This window comes from Carica papaya, chromosome 3 (assembly GCF_054855325.1).
Source record: "Carica papaya isolate Zhongbai chromosome 3, ASM5485532v1, whole genome shotgun sequence".
NCBI lineage: Eukaryota > Viridiplantae > Streptophyta > Magnoliopsida > Brassicales > Caricaceae > Carica > Carica papaya.
Window position 1 is genome coordinate 9,200,217 of NC_142311.1, and position 18,160 is coordinate 9,218,376.

The following is an 18,160-nucleotide window of genomic DNA, read 5'->3' on the forward strand; positions in this document are numbered from 1 at the left end:
TAATTAGTTATAATTATCTTAATTTAAAAAATATTCTAAATCACAAATTCTCCGACACGTGGCACTTTCTCGTTGGGAGTCTGACTCGATCAACATTGGCTGCCATGCCATGCCAGATTACTGGACTTTCTAACTTGTGGTTGAATTTGAATTATTGAACTTTACAGTATACATATATAGAGCATATTTCAATTTTTTTTTTCTAAAAATATAAAATAATGTAGTATATATAAAACAATATAACTTTTAACTTTAAATATAAATAATTTTAACTAAAGATTAAAATACTATTTTTTTTATCAAATATTAATTGAATTAATTAGTTAATGGCATTTTTATAATCACTCATTACCTCCATAAAATTCACAGTTAATTAATTTAATGAAGAGCCCTAATTTTCTTTCTTCCCAAACAATCGAAGATGAATCAGATACTTGTTAAGGGAAAACAGACATGGAAAGAGACATCATTCTCTGGTTTTCTTATAAAGTGAATTTAGGGAGTACAGAAAATGCCATGCCAGAGTCATCGATTTTATCTTCCTCGCATTGTCGTAATTTTAATGTTTCCGAATCAATTGTTACCAATCTAACAATTTTTCGGACAGAAATTGTCGGTTTCCGAAAATTAAACTCGAATTATTATTTATAGTATTTAAATTTTATCGCTATATAAAACTTAACAATCCAATATCTCACTGATGTATAAGATTAAAATATTACAAAGATTTTTCTGTTTCTCGGAGTCTTAATCAGTACCTGTCTTATGGAAATGGAGATTTTATTTTGTCTGTTTTTGCCATACTGAATTTCACAAAAAATGAAAGCATCATAATTAAAATAAGTAAAGCCAGGTGATTTTTCCTTTCTTTTTCTTCTTCTTTTTCCTCTGGATATATATATGTACGTATATATATTGGGCTTAGATGGACTAAATATATAGATATGTAGAAAAAGTCCATTAAAACAACCTGTACTTCCATCAACCTCACAAATTGAAGATAACCCAATACAACTTTAATCTTTCAAAAAAAAAAAAAGAAAAAAGAAAGAGGTAGTACAGTTAAAACATGGATTGCAAGTAGATGAATGCTGATTCTGAATTCATGACATGAAATAGATAGAGCACCTACTATGGATGGAATAAAGGAATTTTTTTTTATTGCCTCAGATTGAATATTCTTCAAGAACTGGAATCTAGTTCTTCCTATGAAACACGATGAAGTTCCCTTCGGAAATTCGGGGAACATGAACAGTTCTGAAAGAACTTTTTTGTAACACTCAATAAGAACAAGCATCTAAAAAAAGTCCCTTTTACTCTAATGGCCAGATCTTGATTATAACATGTGTTTTTTGGGGTAGAAGACAACTTGTTTACATGCTTCAGGGGTTTATCAACCCTGCAAAAGCAAAAGCAAAAAGGTATAATACTTATCCAATGCCAGTGAATTTCTTTTCCTTTTCAAAAAGGTGTATTGCTTGAATATAACCAAATTCCTCCACAAAGACCTAAAGAGAGGATTTGCTTTGTAGAAGGAACTCCAGCATATGAATATGCCAAAAGAAACTCAAAATTCGGATGATGGATCATTCTCCACATTAAAAAGTTACCAATTCAATGGATGTTGACGAGGCCTTTTCAATGTTGAAAACATACCGATTCTGCAGGATAAAGGCACAAAGCAAATATGCCCACTGGTTTGTACACATGGAAAAACATATTGATAAGCCAATGCTGGAGCCAGCCATAATAATGACTTATCCTCGTTCTGAGCCCAATACGATATGGCTTTGAACAGATGTTTAGCAAGAGAAGCAGCAGTTAAGATTCTATCATTAATGTTCTGAAGTTTTAAAAAGTTCATACAGTGCCTTCTGGTAATTGACAATTCAGGAGTTCATGTAATGAATTGATACAGGGAAAAGAATAAATTTCATTACCCAAGTAATACAACCAAATGAATGAAAAACACTACAGATATTATCTTACGGATTCTCTAGCAACGTTGATGCTTCATCCTGCAAAATTTTCCATGCCTCATTCACATGTCTCTCTTCAGTCAGTGGTGCCCCTACAGCAAACCGCAGGATGTATTTACCTGATAGAACCTGTTTGAAAGTATAACACTTCAACTCATGTTTTGGCAGAAAGCAAATAAGTAAAGAAGCAGTTTTCACTTTTATAAGTTTTTAACAAAAAGAAACAGAAACAAGGGGCAGTATCAGGATAACAGGGTTGGGACAAATATGTGAGCGTGATAAACAGCTTGCTTACAGTGTGAGATATGAAAAGTTTCCCGGTTGAGTTTACAGTCTCTAGTAAATCCCGGTTCAATTTATTGCCATGGTTTTCATCATTGCCAGGAGGCAGAAGGCGAAAGCAAACTAAAGAAAATATTCGAGGGGTAACAACCTGTCCACATAAGATTACAATAGGCAAAACATAAGATAACCTTGAGACATGTCAAACTTTCATAATTTTGATATATAACTTCTTTACTTCTTGCAAACAAAATGAGATGCAGAGAAAGTCAAAATTTTCGCAATGAAATCCCCAGCGCCCACCTTTCCCTGTGTACTTTCTCCATCTAGCATTTTTTTAGAGACGCTATATCCAACTAGGATCTTCCTTAAGAAGTACCACCTTGTGAACACAAGTTTGGCCTTTATGCCAAGAGCTCGACTGAGGAATTTCTTTTATCATTGGAGCAGTGAAAAGGATGGTTTTACAGTAAAAAGTGTATCCTTTTATTTGCTGATGGCACCAATCTTGCAATTAATTAGACAGGTTCAACTATCGTACTTAGACACATGAAGTTTACACTCCCCTTGTTTTTGTTGCACCATTATTAGGACCTTTTCGTTATCCTAACTATTAAATCAAAGTAGTTTTATTCAAGGAACTCAAAGTAGTTGAGCCTCAGACAACTGAGCAGTTATACACCCACTTCAATATTACATAAGAAGAACACAAAGGAGGTGAAATGAACAAGCACTACATAAAAGCTAAAAAGGAGATCCTAATGTAACATGCTACAACTTAGAAAGATGTATTATATGAAATGTGATAGAAGGATCACAAAATGTATAATTACCTCAAATCTGGGGTCTTGAGTGACAAGCTCTTCAAAATGTTTAGCCAACTTGATATGATTCCTTATGTAGCTCTTTAGATTTTCCACTCCATATAGTCGCAACACCATCCACAGTTTCAAGGATCTAATTAGCCAGCATTTTGATAAGGCAATACGTCATTTTTCCATTTGATTGATAGGTATAAAGTCCTCCAACTTCTCTAAATTCTAATAATAATCTTAAAAAAATACAGAACAAAAGTGAGCTATTTCTTGTCAATTCAAAATTCTCTGAGATATTCATTCAATTAATCACTTAACAAGATATTCAAATTTGAGGTATTGAAATTAAGCAATAGGAATTCCACTTATTATTTTACCCATTTGCTGACCATAATAACCTTTCGTGCAAAACCTGTTCATCTATTTTTGGCTTCTGCATTTGTCCAGGTCTGTGTTCATGTGCTTAAGCATATTATCTTGCCCGTATGAAGGGGAAATAATAATAGAAATAATGAACTTATTAACTGTGAACTTAAGTTTTGAGACATTTGGTTTCCCAGCAGATTATTTAACAAACAATATCAGAGGATTGAGAAAAGGTGATAGTTTAAAGGTGTTGTGTGTTATAAGCAAACCTCTGCATACAAATGTATGTGTGATAAGGGGTTCTAGTTCAGTAGCTGACTAGTTCAGTACTATCCCGTTCATGAAAAATGTTTTGGCGTGACAGATTAAGTACTGTAAGATTCGTAAGAGGCATACCTAAATCGCCGTCCAAGAGGAATTTGCCAATCTTTATAGTCCACAACCATGTCTGCTTGAGAGGCCTAAAATGCAAATTGCAAGCAAAGTACAATGGGCGCACAAAAAGAAACATAAGGAACTTAATAATGCTGTTAACTTGATCAACAAAAGATTAAGGTTAAAGTCTAAATGCTTTATATGTCCTCCAAAGATTAAATCCATTGAATTGGTTGAACCTAAGCTATCCGAAAAAACACAAAAATTAAACAGTTACTGGTAACTTCAAAAGCAAAAGGCAATACAGCAAGAGGAAAGAGAAGAGCTGAAGGAAAAGCAGGGTCAACAGAACTAAAAAACAAAAAAAACTAACAGAAGAATAGAAAGGGAAGCCCTTCAGTATGTGGTAGTTCTTGGCAAATGCATATGATTTAATTTGAAGAGAAGGTCCAACTCCTCATAAACTTTCTCTCCAACTTGCCTAGGATGACAAGATATTTGGGAATTTATATTTCTGTTAAAACACAAACTGAATCAGGTTTACAGTTTTCAACTACAAAATAAAGATCACATGGCTAATCTTACTTTCTTTAGCAAACAAGTCCCCAATGTAGGATCATCTACAAACTTGCTCCACTTGGTAAAGTTATTTGTTCGTGTTATAAATTGTTAGTTGCTCATTGGGTAATTCAGGTTGAAGTAAGGAGGGTTCCTTGGTCATAACTGTTAATGCATAGATGATAGATTGAGAATTTTTCTATCATAAACTTTTGGCAAAATCGATCAATTCTATTGTTTATATAATATCAGAGCCAGAGTATTCAAATATTGGTGGCCACCCTTTTTCTGTTAACAAAATTTCAGGTAGGACAGGTATATGCTTGATCCATGCATTCAATCTTGTGAGTTTTACGTGTAAAAATTACTGATTGGATTATTTTTTATCGGTTAAAACTTTTGGAAAAATTGGTCTGATTCTATTTCTTAATAACAACAACTTTATTTTTAAAACATTTTCACAAAAAAGATATTTCTTAAAGGACTTATTAAATAATGGGCAAGCTGACTTACTTTGTTTTTCAGAAACTCTGGATTTGTGGACAGGGACTGAATCAAAGAATATTTATCCTGTTGCCAATGCAATATAAGCATTCAATTTGTATATACAAAATATGAATTTAGGAAAAAAAAAACTGAGACATAGTCATAGAAGCCCAATGGATAACAAAATGCCAATGCCAAGCAATTATCCACGAAGCTTATAAAACAAAAGTCACATGCCAACCACTAAATCTTAAGGTACCTTTACCCAGAGCACTGAACAATCAAAGTTTGTCAAAAACCATTTATGGGCATTCATGTTAAACGAGTCTGCTTCTTCAACACCATCAATATAGGGACGATATTCTGGACATATACAAGCACTTCCAGCATAGGCCGCATCCACATGAAACCATATTTCATTACTCTGTCAAGAAGTAATATTAAAAGGATTTTTCAATTGTTTATGTAATTCATGTGAATGGAACATGTACAGTTATGATAAGTGCCATATTATTTTAGTAAGCTTTTTGTCAATAGTTTAAACCGATAAAAGAGACCTCCACCTTGTCGTTTATATTCTGATATGCACTTTCAAATGCAAGACATAAGACTAAAAAGATGAATAGAACACAAACTGTTAGACATTATGCTAAAATTCAATATTAATAAAAATAGAACAAAATAAGATTTGAACTCTTAACCTTTCATCCTGGCGTTGTATGAAAATGTTTAGTTAGATAACTAAATACCTAACAATTTAACTTGATAGGAAAAAGCTAAATTTTATAGTTATCTATAGCAAATCCATTTGAGAGTTTTTATCTTTTGTTTGAAATATTCAACAGTAGTGTTGGTTCATAGGATTTTCGTTATCATTTATTAACCAGATTGTATACTCCCTTATGTTTTAATGGAATAAATTTGCAGAAAAATATTCCTTATTGGAAACTTGATGGCCATGCCTTCAAGAAAGGATGTTTCCACAGAAGGCATCACTTTATGCTTCTTTGCAAAGTTTAAACAGACAGAAAAACCAGGAAAACAGCACAATTACGTGCCACAGGAGATCTTTATTCATAATATTCCATAGAGTCCATTTATTTCTTCCTCAGCTCTTCCTTTTAAGAGATAATCATACATGGATGGAGAGAGTTATTCAGTCTGGACTTGGCCATTCTGGCCTTTGGGAATTTAGCTTTCTAGTTGCAAGTTTTATAGAAGTTATACAAGCTATCGTCCATTTTCATATTTGATAGGAGTTTCTGCATAATAAAGTTGTCACAAAGATAGGAAACACTCTCAAGGAATACATTTTCGCAACTTATCTGAGGAAAGAAAAGAGTTAAAGTTATCACCGTGGCAATCTTTCCCAGAGCCATCAAAGGATCCACGGCTGTTGAGGAAGTAGTACCAACCTGAAACGAAAATGGAAGGCTTCTTCAGTTCATTGCACATATATATCCGAGGATGTACGGAAGTTCAGATTTATTTGCCCTCACTAACAAGAACTATGACCTTTACAAAATGATAAATGATAAGTTCAACCAAATTTCATTTATGCAAGAACATCTTCACACCTGTCTAGAACAATGCTAGCATTTTTAAATCTCAATCTTATGACATTTCTCTTAATGATTAATATCCATATGCATGTATAGCAATTCCAACTTCCACCAGCCTCTCACCTGCTGAGAGTTGATTGGATCAAAGAAAGTAATGAATATTAGTGCAGTTCAAAGAATTTGGCTGATATCTTATGAAGGTTCTATATGTTGCCAAAAGCAGCACAGAATTGGAAGACACTCAATGCAGAACAATCTTTCCAGAGCACCGCCCGGAATTCCATTCAGAAGACAATATTAAGTCACAAATTGAAGCAATTGAGAAAGAATTGAAATATATAGTATCCCAACTAATATAGAATCAATGTGGCAGTAAACGAAGAACTGATGAGCAGACAACAACATAAGGTTCTTGTTTCTTACAGTCGCACAAAAGAAAAATGGGATTAATCCAGCAGCAACGTCACAAGAAATTGCTTCTTTTAATAAATCCGGGGAAAGGGCATAATTTGTAGAAGAGTCTGTTTTCAGCACCCTGCAATTCTCTGGATGGATTCCTCCTATCTGCCATCAAACCGGAAATACCAAAAAATGCAATAAGTCAGATGTAGCTCATAGCACGCTTACACACACATATGCATATATATGTACTTATTTATATTTATATTTTTTTTTGAAATAAAAATGTATAGTATATATTGACAAGGTACCAAAAAAGGGGTACCGCCCATTTACAAAAGATTTACAATCATGTTAACATGTCAATGACGTTCTCAAAATCTATATCACTGATAATGTCATGGCCAATCACAATAGACCCAAAATAATAAAGCCACCTTTCTTTTATGCTAGATATACTACTCTTAACACTATCAAAAACTCTACTATTTCTTTCCTTCCAAATGATCCAGAAAACAGACAAAGGTATCAAGTTAGCAAATTTATTTTTTACATATAAACTATCTCATGCCCAGATTTCACCCTCCATGGACCCAACCATAACCCAATCCATACCCAAAAGGCTATAAACCAAGCTCCAAAGACTATGAGCAATCGGATACCACAAAAGGAGATGGTTACATGCTTCCTCTGGATTTAAACAGCAATAACAACCATTAATGAGTACCCTTCCTCTACTTCTCAGCTTGTCGATAGTTAAAATCCTCTCCCAACAAACCTTCCAAACAAAAAAGGCAATGCGGGGCGGAGCCTTGGTTTTCCAAATTTGCTTGGCGAGGAAGTTACATCTCAAAACATTCTCTTTTCTATTCAAATGATGATAATATGATTTGACAGAAAAAATACCGTTCTTTTCAAACTTCCACACAGCCCGGTCATCAGAATGGGAAACAGACATCTCAGCCAACAACAGAAACAAAACCTCAAACTTTTGAACCTCCCAGTCATTCAAATTTCTGCATACATTAATCTCCCAAACAATACTGCCATTAACAACTCGGTAAGCTTCTTCAACTACCTTCTGTTTAGACTGGGCAATGCCAAAAATTCTGGGGAACCATCTGCAGAGGCAGTCATCCCCTATCCAATCGTCTTCCCAGAAAATTATCCTATTTCCTCTTCCCAGTTTCCAAGTTATACACTGCTGGAAATTGCCCCATTGCATCAGAATTCTTCTTCACAAACTTCTTCAGTGTGTAGCAGGAATTCTGTAGTCTTCTTTCCTATCCATGTGCATGCCCCATCTAGCATGAACAATCTTTCTCCATAAGCTATTAACTTCTGTCAAGTACCTCCACAACCATTTTCCTTGTAAAGTAATATTCATGTTGACCATGGACCTAATTCCAAGACCCCCCCAAAATTGATAGGTTCTTTAACATCTTCCCGTTTCACAAGATGGTATTTTCTCTCCTCATCACTATCACCCCAAAGAAATTTACATTGTATTGCTTCCAATTTTTTTGCAACCTTAACAGGGATACTGATCATCGATAGGAAGTAAAGTGTATCTCCCCCTTTTGAGAGGAAATTCCTCTTCCACCTGCAAATCTTCTTTCAAACAATTCAATCACTGGATCCCAAGATAGCTGATCTTTGTACTTGAACGGAAATACGACCTCTTTGGACCCCATAATCGCAGCAAAAGAATCAACATCTCCACTACCACCAATTCTTGCCAATTCAAACTTATGTAAGTTAATCTTCAGATCGGACACAGCCTAAAAACACAAAAGTACACATCTCAAGTGCAAAATGCTTCTCAACTTCAGTTGACAGAAAATAAGAGTGTTGTCAGAAAAAAATAGGTGAGAAACTTCAGTGACAGCCCCTCTTTTCCCCACTGACACCCCTAATTAATTGTTGCTCATTTGGCCTGTTAAGTAACCCGTTGAAAGCGTCCATCACAATAATAAACAAGAGAGGGGATAGAGGATCACCTTATTTCAAACTTCTAGTAGCCTTGAAAAAACATGAAGGGCCCCCATTAACCAAAACAGCAAAAGACGTGGTGGTGATACACACTTTCATCCAATCTCTCCATTTTTGGCCAAAACCCATCCTCCAAAGCATGTAATCCACAAAATATCAATTCACATGATCATATGTTTTTTCCATATCAAGTTTACACACCAACCCGTCCTTATTATTACTCATTAACTCATCAACCATTTCATTAGCAGCCAAAACAGCATCCAGGATTTTTATTTATGCATTTCCTTGGGGTAACCCTAGAGTTGAGTCTTTCTAGGATATTATAGTGAGTAACATTTCTAAGTGGCTTGAGTTTGAGAAGGGCAGGTTGTTTCTTTGGAGTTAAAGGTTACTCTTAGTTATGCTTGTTTGTATAGTATTCAATTGTATTAACCTGGTTGTCATCCATGACTGACTGCATCGTAGCAGACATCATAATTTGAATGAAACAATAATATGTCCATAAGCATTAATAAGTAGAAGAAATTTCTGGCAAGCATCTCAGTATCTAATAAGAAGGCAAAAACAAGAATGAGAAGGCAAAAACGAGACTTCTGCACATTTATATGGATACCTGGCAGGCCTTTTGAAAAGCAGAATGTGTTTGATCAGATGTATAGACCACAAGCTTTTCAAGGGCATTTTTTCCAACTCTCTTTAGAACCTTATCACGAGCAGCTAATAAGACAACTAAGATGGCTTCACTTGCTGTGCCTTGTATCACTCCACCACCATTTCCTGCAATATGATTTCTTAAGCCTTGAGAATTTTCTCTCACGGCTCATCAGAAAGTAGATAAGAGAGAAAAAAGTATTGCTTCTACTATGAGCTACATTTGCCTTTTTTTAGCTTCACGTGAACATTCATCAGATTCCTTTTAACTTCTACAAACCTCCAAGTAGTGTATTCCTCACACTAAGAATTACTTCTTATTTAGAAACATTGTATGCTATTTCAAAAGCTTTACAGTGCTTTTCCCCTGTTCTTTTTTGTTTTTAGGCCTGCAGTTTCCTTTTAGTTACTAAGAACATTACAGAACAATTTAGATGTTAAATCACACTAGCTTTTACTAGGGTTGATTTTCTCAAAATCATTGGCATCTTTATATGCATCAACTACTTGCAGCATCCATAATCAGACTGGCCAAGATACCTTTCTTCCTTCTTACTTAAGTGTTCAGCTGCAGGCAAATGCGGTTTCATTAAATGTAAATAAGGAAAAGCTTACCTGTTGAATGGAAATCTTCAGGTAGCTTAAGTAATTTAGCAAGCCAATCAAGAACTATCATTTCCAGCTCTGTTGCAGCAGGAGAAGTAATCCAACTGAAACCCACTATGTTGAGACCAGCACTTAGCATTTCTCCCAAAAATCCAGCAACACTACTATTAGAAGGATAATATGCAAAATAATTTGGACTTTGCCAGTGGGTTACCCCGGGTAAAATCTTTGTCCGGACATCTGCAACCACACAATAATTTGCCCGTAACCAACCAAACTATCTGGATAAGTATCAGATATTGCAACGGAATCCCATTAACATTAACCAAGAAAATCGTAATGAAACATGTTGTATATGATTAATCTAGAAAAATTTCTCCTTTTCTTTAACTTAATTTCTCTATCCATTTTACATAGCTAATAAAAACTGGAAGCTATTTTACCATCAAGAAGTTGCTGGAATGACTCTGGACTATTTGGCGCAGAATCTGGTATAAGGTCACGAAGATACCCTGGCTGCATTGAAGAACAAAAACAAATACAGAAATACTGAGAATCATATCCATATCCATATACGTTTTAAAAAAAGAAACCCATCAGCTAAAAAGGTAAGCCTGGAAAATAAAAACAAAAATATATATATATATATCAAGAGACAATCAGCACCTCAACTTGGCTAAGAACAGGGAAATTCTCGATAGTCTTGTAGTAATCAGCAATGAAATCAATCATCTTATGACCGTTCTCTCTCAGCTGCTCTGCATCCATAGGCTTCAACCCACTCTCCCTGCGTTGTTATTTCAATTAAAACATTTGAACAATCAATAATTGAGAAAATGATAACCAAGAAATCAACATTCCGCCAAGAAAAACACGAATACAACTTGCTACTTACATTGGTTAAGATGTACTGGTTGGCGTTTGTAGCAGCGGGAGAAGGTTTTATAGAGAGTGGGGTTAAGGGATATAGCGAAACGTAATTGAATAGAAATACTCCAGTCTCCCTTTCTACAGTCTAACTCTCTCCAGCAGAAATGAACTGGAGAGGATGACTGACAAGCAAAAAGTCTAAATCTCCCACGTTGTTGAATGTTCATGAAAATAGAAAAGATTTAATCGAGTTCCTCGACGCTCCGTTTCGTCAACCATCTCAAGATTCGATGATTCCCGGCTAATGGCATTATGGTAATTACCTGATTTGATTTTTTTTCCTTTTAAAAAAGAGATATATATTTTTCTTGTGAGTATTAATTAAGAATTTATGTTATAAAAAAAGAGATTATATAGATAATTTTAATTAATTGATTAATTAATCAATCATGAAAAATATATAAGAATTAATAATAAAGAAACATAAATACAATATTATCGTATAATTTATTATTTGATAATTTTCTTATATAAAATATTAGTTTCAACAAATTAAAGTTAATTTTTTTTCCCTAGAGAATAAATATAGCATTTCTATATGGATCTTTTCATAATTATAATGATAATTTATTTATTTTCCACTATTTAATTAATTTAATAATGAGTTTAAAACACACCATATATACGACGATTTATTTCCAAGTGTTTTTTGAATAAATAATTATATATTATAATGTAGCTTCTTGTATCGCCAACAAAAGGGTCTAATTGGGCCGTAATGGGTGTTATTTGTACGGGACTAACCGGGTCTACCCGACTCGCTACCCGAATCCACTCGAAGCCTTCTCTGTTCGCAGCAGGAGAACAACTTAGCAAAGCATCAATGGCGGCTAACCAGGAGTATAAAATATTTCCAAATTAAACAAAGACACGTATTTTCTATTGAAACAAACAAGGAAAGAAGAGGAAATCTAATGGAAGAAGAAGCAGAGATATACGATGGAATGAGGGCTCATTTCCCTCTCACATTCGGGAAGCAGTCAAAATCCCAAACCCCACTCGAAGTCATTCACAACGCCACTCGACGTGGCCCCTCGAAAGAGAAAGACCTCAACACCATTAAAGCTAAACCCGATTTACCTTCTCTATCCTCTTCCTCCAAGTCCTGGCTCCAGTCTCTTCGTAAACCTAACCCTAATTCTACCCCGTCTGGAGATGAACCGTCGATTGAGCCATCCCGTCCACTGCAGAAATCGGAGGACGAGGATGATGGGGTTATGGTGGGACCACCGCCTCCGCCGGCGGGGGCAGGTTCCGAAGATGGTGACGAGGACGAAGACGACGACGGTGTAATGATTGGGCCCCCGCCACCTCCAGTGTGGTCTACGATGGATGATTCTGATGAGGAGGAGAATATGTACCGAATCCCTATGAGTAATGAGATTATTCTCAAAGGCCACACTAAGGTACTGTTTCCCCCTGTATATATGTCTTTGTGGGTGCGTTTCGTTACTTATAAATGTGCTGAGAGTACCCTTGCGGTTCTATGGAGATAAAATTGTGTTTGTGTTTGTGTCTGTTAAAATCGTGAAAATCTATTTGATTTTGTTATATGTCTGTCAAAAAGTCAGTGGCTTTAGCTATATGCATTCAGAATGAGAATGAACTGAATCTTGATTCTGCACGGCAGATTGTTTCAGCCCTTGCCGTTGATCACTCTGGCTCCAGAGTTCTTTCTGGCAGTTATGACTACACTGTACGTATGTATGACTTTCAAGGGATGAATTCTCGTTTGCAATCGTTTAGGCAGCTTGAACCTTTTGAGGGCCACCAAGTTCGCAACTTGAGCTGGAGTCCCACATCTGACCGATTTTTGTGTGTTACTGGCTCTGCTCAAGCTAAGGTATTTTTGCATACTGTGGTTCGTATTATTATTTGCTCTGAATCATGACAGGTCTTGGCATCACATACTGAGAATTATGATTCTCTTAATTTCAGATTTATGACCGTGACGGTCTTACTCTAGGTGAGTTTGTAAAGGGGGACATGTATATTCGTGATCTAAAGAACACTAAGGGCCACATATCTGGGTTGACTTGCGGAGAGTGGCACCCTAAGGCTAAGGAGACTATATTGACGTCCTCAGAAGATGGATCATTGCGCATATGGGATGTAAATGACTTTAAAAGCCAAAAGCAGGTGTGTTACCTTTATATTCATTATGTGATGATAAAACATACCAGGTGGACTTATGCATTTCTGTAACTATCCTGTATTAGGAAATTTGTTTGATTTATGTTCAGATATGAGGTCTTTTAATTTATGAACTTGAAATATGCTGGATTAATGGAACTGTCTTGCAAACTAGTCTTTTAGTTGCAAAAACTGGTCAGCCTGCTATTTTTCTGCATTTGCTTTTCTACAGATGGATTTGTAAGCAAAGGCATCAAAAATGCCTGTAAAGAATGAAGGCATTGAAATCATACTTGATGAATTAAAACTTTACACTAAATTGAGGTGGATTCTTCTCGTCTCTCTTATGATCTTATATGTTTTTCTTTGGGGAAATCGTTTTGTTAGGAAAGCTTATTTATATTTACACCATTTTACATTATATTTTTGAGAACATATTTTAGTAGTTGATGGACTGGAGAATGTAGGAAACATCTTCTTGAACATTTTGTGTATCATGTGGCAATAAGGCTTTTACAGTGGCATCCTAGTATGCTGTTTTGATATCAGTTTTTATGTATAATAATGGAGACTTTCAGCAATAAGAGCGCAAAATGGATATCACTATGATGTTTTGGGAGGTGTTATTACCATGACAGAGATGACTGTAACCTAATGCTTTTAATGTTGTTTAATAGGTAATAAAACCAAAACTTGCAAGGCCTGGAAGGGTTCCAGTTACCACCTGTGCTTGGGACCGTGAAGGAAAATGCATTGCAGGTGGAATAGGAGATGGTTCTATTCAGGTAATGACTGCTAATTTTCAATACTTAGTTCTTTTGATGGACTGCAAGTGCATGTTGAAAATTAATATGGTTTTCATAATATATCTTGGCTTGGTTTCTTTTCATGCTTATGCCATCTGAATTTTTCTGTGCAATTCTTTTTATTGCATCAGTTTTCTACTTTCCTTCCTGCATCCGGTGCTAAATTTATTCTTGCAGATATGGAACCTTAAACCAGGATGGGGAAGCAGACCAGATATGCATGTTGAGAAAAGCCATGCTGATGATATCACTGCTCTTAAGTTCTCCAGTGATGGCAGAATTCTTCTTTCAAGAAGCTTTGACGATTCACTAAAGGTAGTAATTACATGTGTTCTAAGCATCTTACTGTTGGCGGTGCCTTCCCTGGCCTAGCAGCCAGGATCCATCTATCATCTAACAAATTTGTAAAATGTCAAAAAAGAGTTAAAATCATAAAGTCTCCTTGTATGTTCATCTTTGGATCAAATTACTTTATGTCGAGGTAAGTACTTAGCTTGTGAGTTGACAATAAGAATCTAATTGAACTATTAATTAACTGAATTGTCATCCTTCAGCAGATTGCCCACCTAAAGAATTTAAGATTGTGGTTGATGGTATTCAAAATCATGGAACAATACTAACTGGAGCATGCATCTGAATACTCTCATGTGCTTTGGGTAGAAGAGCTCACGAGTTGTGATGGAATGAGATTATTTAATAATTTCAGTATTATATAGTAAACAACATTACTTTCTTCCATTTTTTTGAGTGTGCATAATGTCAAAAGGTGATTGATTTTGTTATTTGATGGTGCTATTTAATGTATTTTTAGGTACTCATAGGGCTAATTGATTTAATTAAAAACATAAGAGCGATTTGGTATAATAGGGTAAATACAAAAGTTTTATGATATTAACGTAAAAAAAAGCATGTTACTGCATCTCCTGCCCTTATTAGTTCTCTCAATTTTCTTGTCGTGTAATTTATTGCATGCCTTTCAGATATGGGATTTGCGCCAAATGAAAGAAGCTCTTAAGGTGTTTGATGATCTCCCAAATCACTACGCCCAAACCAATATTGTGTTTAGTCCCGATGAGCAAATTTTCTTGACTGGAACATCTGTTGAAAGGGAGAGCACAACTGGAGGATTGCTATGCTTTTATGATCGGACTAAACTTGAACTTGTTTCAAGAATTGGGATTTCCCCGACTTGTAGTGTTGTGCAGTGTGGTTGGCACCCAAGGCTGAATCAGGTAAACACCATTGATGTGCTCGTTTGGACTGATTATCTTGATGCAATCATTGTAAATGGGTTGTGCCCCCTTGGCACTCTTACATCAATACAACTCCACACATTTATTTCAAAAAAAATCTTGACGCAATCATGGTTTCTCCTGTATTCCTCTTGAATAATGGCTGTATACAAGTATTTGTTCTTCCATTTATTAGTTGAGTTTGGGCAAATTATTTCAGCGCTCTATATGAATAAATGCCCTTTGTCTCCTGGGCTGTACTGTTCCTCTCCTTTCCTATTGCTTTTATCTTGTATTTTGTTTTAGAACGTCAAAGTACTCATGAAGAAAGCCTAGGGTCTGGATAAATACTTATAAGGTGCCTTTATTTCATTTTCTTGAAGATTTTTGCAACATCTGGGGATAAAAGCAGTGGAGGAACTCATATATTATATGACCCAACTCTCAGTGAGAGAGGAGCTCTAGTTTGTGTTGCACGTGCACCAAGGAAGAAATCAATTGATGATTACGAGGCTCCACTTGTGATCCACAATCCTCATGCATTACCTCTATTTAGAGATCACCCAAGCCGAAAGCGTCAAAGAGAGAAAATATTGAAGGATCCAATCAAGTCTCACAAGCCTGATCTCCCCATAACAGGACCAGGCCATGGTGGAAGACTTGGTACAAGCAGTGGAAGCTTGTTGACCCAATACCTTCTCAAGGTTTCGCTCTCTGCGACTATTTCACTTTTTCGTGATATTTCCTGGCTGTAGAAATGTAATAATTCTTAAGAGACTTTTCTGTTGACTTGTGTTGCAGCAAGGTGGAATGATAAAGGAAACATGGATGGAAGAAGATCCAAGAGAAGCTATACTTAAATATGCTGATGTTGCCTCAAAGGACCCAAAGTACATTGCTCCAGCATATGCCCAAACACAACCTGAACCAGTTTTTCAACATTCTGATTCTGAAGATGAAGAAAAATGATTGGGACTTGTTTCTCGGCTACTAAGCAGTGGACATATGGTAACTTTCCTTTCACTAATATCCTAATATCCTCATATGGTTTAATGGTCATTTGTTGTGGTGTTCCTACTTAGGATCCTGTTATGCAATCAATTGGCATAAGCTCGTTAAAGTGATTCCCAGGATCTCCAAGAGTTTGAAAAACTTGAGAACTCTGAAGTTATTTTTGTTCTTTTCTTTTTGGATCTGTATCTTGATCTTATACAAGAGAATACAACTGCTCTTAGAAGTAGTTGAACTTTCCTTGTTAGAGTAATTGAACCACATCTACATGCAGGAGTTAGAGTTCAGTAAAACTGAAACTGAATTATTGGAAAACTAAATGTGACAAATTTCCAAGTCAAAACATGAATTTGGAGAAACAAGAACAGAAAAACCAAAGGGAAGTAATTTGCTTCTGTTGTGGAATTTATCAGAGTTAACAAATATTTACTTTTGTTTGGCTCATCTCACAATTTGAACAAAAAATAGAGATACATGTTTGGTTAACTTCTTGTAATTATTTTAATATTTTTAGAAGAAATGCAACAAACTGTACTATGTAAAAATATAGATGTTAGTAGTTATGTTTGTATATATATTATTATTACTATATGACTTTATCAACTTGTTTTTATATTATTGAAATTAGAAAATTAAATTTAAAAATTAAACTTATTAATGTATTATTTTTTACTTTTAAAGTTTTATTCTTAAATAAATTGGTATTCCAATATTTTGGCGTGGAACTTTCTCTTTTGCATGTTTGGTAGATTTGATTTTGAAAGGAAAATGGGTTAGGTGGATAAAGGCGTGCATTACCTCCACATCTTTTACAGTCATGGTCAATGGGGGTTTATCTTCTTTCTTTAAAACATCTAGAGGCCTGAGACAGGGGATCCTCTTTTCCCTTTGCTTTTCATCTTGGTGATGGAGGTCCTCAATAAAAGAGGAATGAAAATTGTTCTGTAAATGTGGGAATCAATTTAACCACTGATATAGTTTCCATGAGCTTCATATATTCTGCGATTTCCCAATCTTTCAAATTCTTGATCAACTCCCCATGCAACACCTCATTACTTCTCTGACCCTTGGATCTAACTGATTCCCACGTTTACAGGAACTGAAAATTGAAATTTATTCTAACTTCTTTATTCTTTGAGTTTATTATATAGCTAAATAAAACTTGAATAGTTCCCTTTTCAGCGATGTCTAATTCCTTTCTTGGCCCATAATAATGTGACGTGTGACAGACGGCTCATTGCATTCTTCATTGTCTGCAGCTGTCTTAAATCTGTGACCCACAGATCATACAGAGTCTGACTTGAAAGTGAATCTGCGGAAGGCCATGGACTAACATGGAATTGCTGCAGGTATATCCTCTTCAGATACTAGGCACATGAGTACTGCTCTTAGACTTTATGATTGGTCATCTTCGGTACAATATCCCTGATATATGCTTTGAGAAGAACTATTTAGATTTATACCTAGTTTTTGGAGAAAAAGAAAATACCATGTATTACTATTTCTTTCTTCGCGGACTTGTGTGCTTGTACCATGATTCCAGGTAACAGCACCTTTATTGTTGAAGGTGAGTTAATTATTTGTTTGGGATTCTACGAATAGATATTAGCAATAGTAAGGTAACCCAGTGGATTGGTTGATCAACCTTGTAGCTGTTTCAAGTATATATTTATGTACATAGCCGTGAAGCGATGCAAAGACCTTCTCATGCACTGGATATAACTACTTATTCATCTGATGATAGTAATTTGATTAGGATATTGTGTCAGATAAATCATCAACGGGTGTATATTAGAATTTTCTTTTACTCAGCATTGTTTAGGATTGTTCATGACTGAAATAAGGCAGGGATCTTGCGGACTTGGATTTTTTTCATAACATAACCATATATTCTTGACTTGTGAGGTATCTTTATTTTTATTTTATGGTTAAGATATTTTAGATTTTTGCTGGAGAGTAAATCTTATATGCTCA

General features: G+C 35.3%; 2 protein-coding genes across 2 annotated transcripts; one reads left to right on the forward strand and one right to left on the reverse strand.

The window, feature by feature from the left end:
- Positions 1 to 1,801: 1,801 nt before the first annotated feature.
- AAS (Pyridoxal phosphate (PLP)-dependent transferases superfamily protein) lies at positions 1,802 to 11,217 on the reverse strand. The gene is made up of 13 exons (XM_022038078.2): positions 10,970 to 11,217; positions 10,741 to 10,861; positions 10,518 to 10,590; positions 10,084 to 10,314; positions 9,431 to 9,594; positions 6,847 to 6,987; positions 6,217 to 6,276; positions 5,121 to 5,285; positions 4,889 to 4,945; positions 3,839 to 3,903; positions 3,095 to 3,218; positions 2,275 to 2,412; positions 1,802 to 2,108 (listed from the first exon to the last, which is right to left on the reverse strand). Coding segments are annotated over exons 1-13 (1,464 nt in total). The 5' UTR covers positions 10,972 to 11,217; the 3' UTR covers positions 1,802 to 1,985.
- Positions 11,218 to 11,804: 587 nt separating this feature from the next.
- Positions 11,805 to 18,085, forward strand: LOC110811552 (Transducin/WD40 repeat-like superfamily protein). The gene is made up of 9 exons (XM_022038085.2): positions 11,805 to 12,410; positions 12,635 to 12,847; positions 12,943 to 13,143; positions 13,815 to 13,922; positions 14,121 to 14,258; positions 14,924 to 15,175; positions 15,559 to 15,879; positions 15,977 to 16,183; positions 17,446 to 18,085. The coding sequence occupies exons 1-8, from the start codon at positions 11,919 to 11,921 to the stop codon at positions 16,142 to 16,144; spliced, it is 1,893 nt and encodes a 630-aa protein (XP_021893777.2). The 5' UTR covers positions 11,805 to 11,918; the 3' UTR covers positions 16,145 to 16,183; positions 17,446 to 18,085.
- The last annotated feature ends 75 nt before the right edge of the window (positions 18,086 to 18,160 follow it).

What these genes read in the sequence shown, in the direction of transcription:
- LOC110811552 (XM_022038085.2), top strand. Translation starts at nt 11,919, where the DNA reads ATGGAAGAAGAAGCAGAGATATACGATGGAATGAGGGCTCATTTCCCT. An exon ending in TAGGAGATGGTTCTATTCAG is followed by an intron (nt 13,923 to 14,120) that starts GTAATGACTGCT and finishes TTATTCTTGCAG; the next exon opens with ATATGGAACCTTAAACCAGG. An exon ending in GGCACCCAAGGCTGAATCAG is followed by an intron (nt 15,176 to 15,558) that starts GTAAACACCATT and finishes ATTTTCTTGAAG; the next exon opens with ATTTTTGCAACATCTGGGGA.
- AAS (XM_022038078.2), bottom strand. An exon ending in CTCTGGGAAAGATTGCCACG is followed by an intron (nt 5,286 to 6,216) that starts GTGATAACTTTA and finishes ACTTCTTGACAG; the next exon opens with AGTAATGAAATATGGTTTCA. An exon ending in AACTTTTCATATCTCACACT is followed by an intron (nt 2,109 to 2,274) that starts GTAAGCAAGCTG and finishes ACTTTCAAACAG; the next exon opens with GTTCTATCAGGTAAATACAT.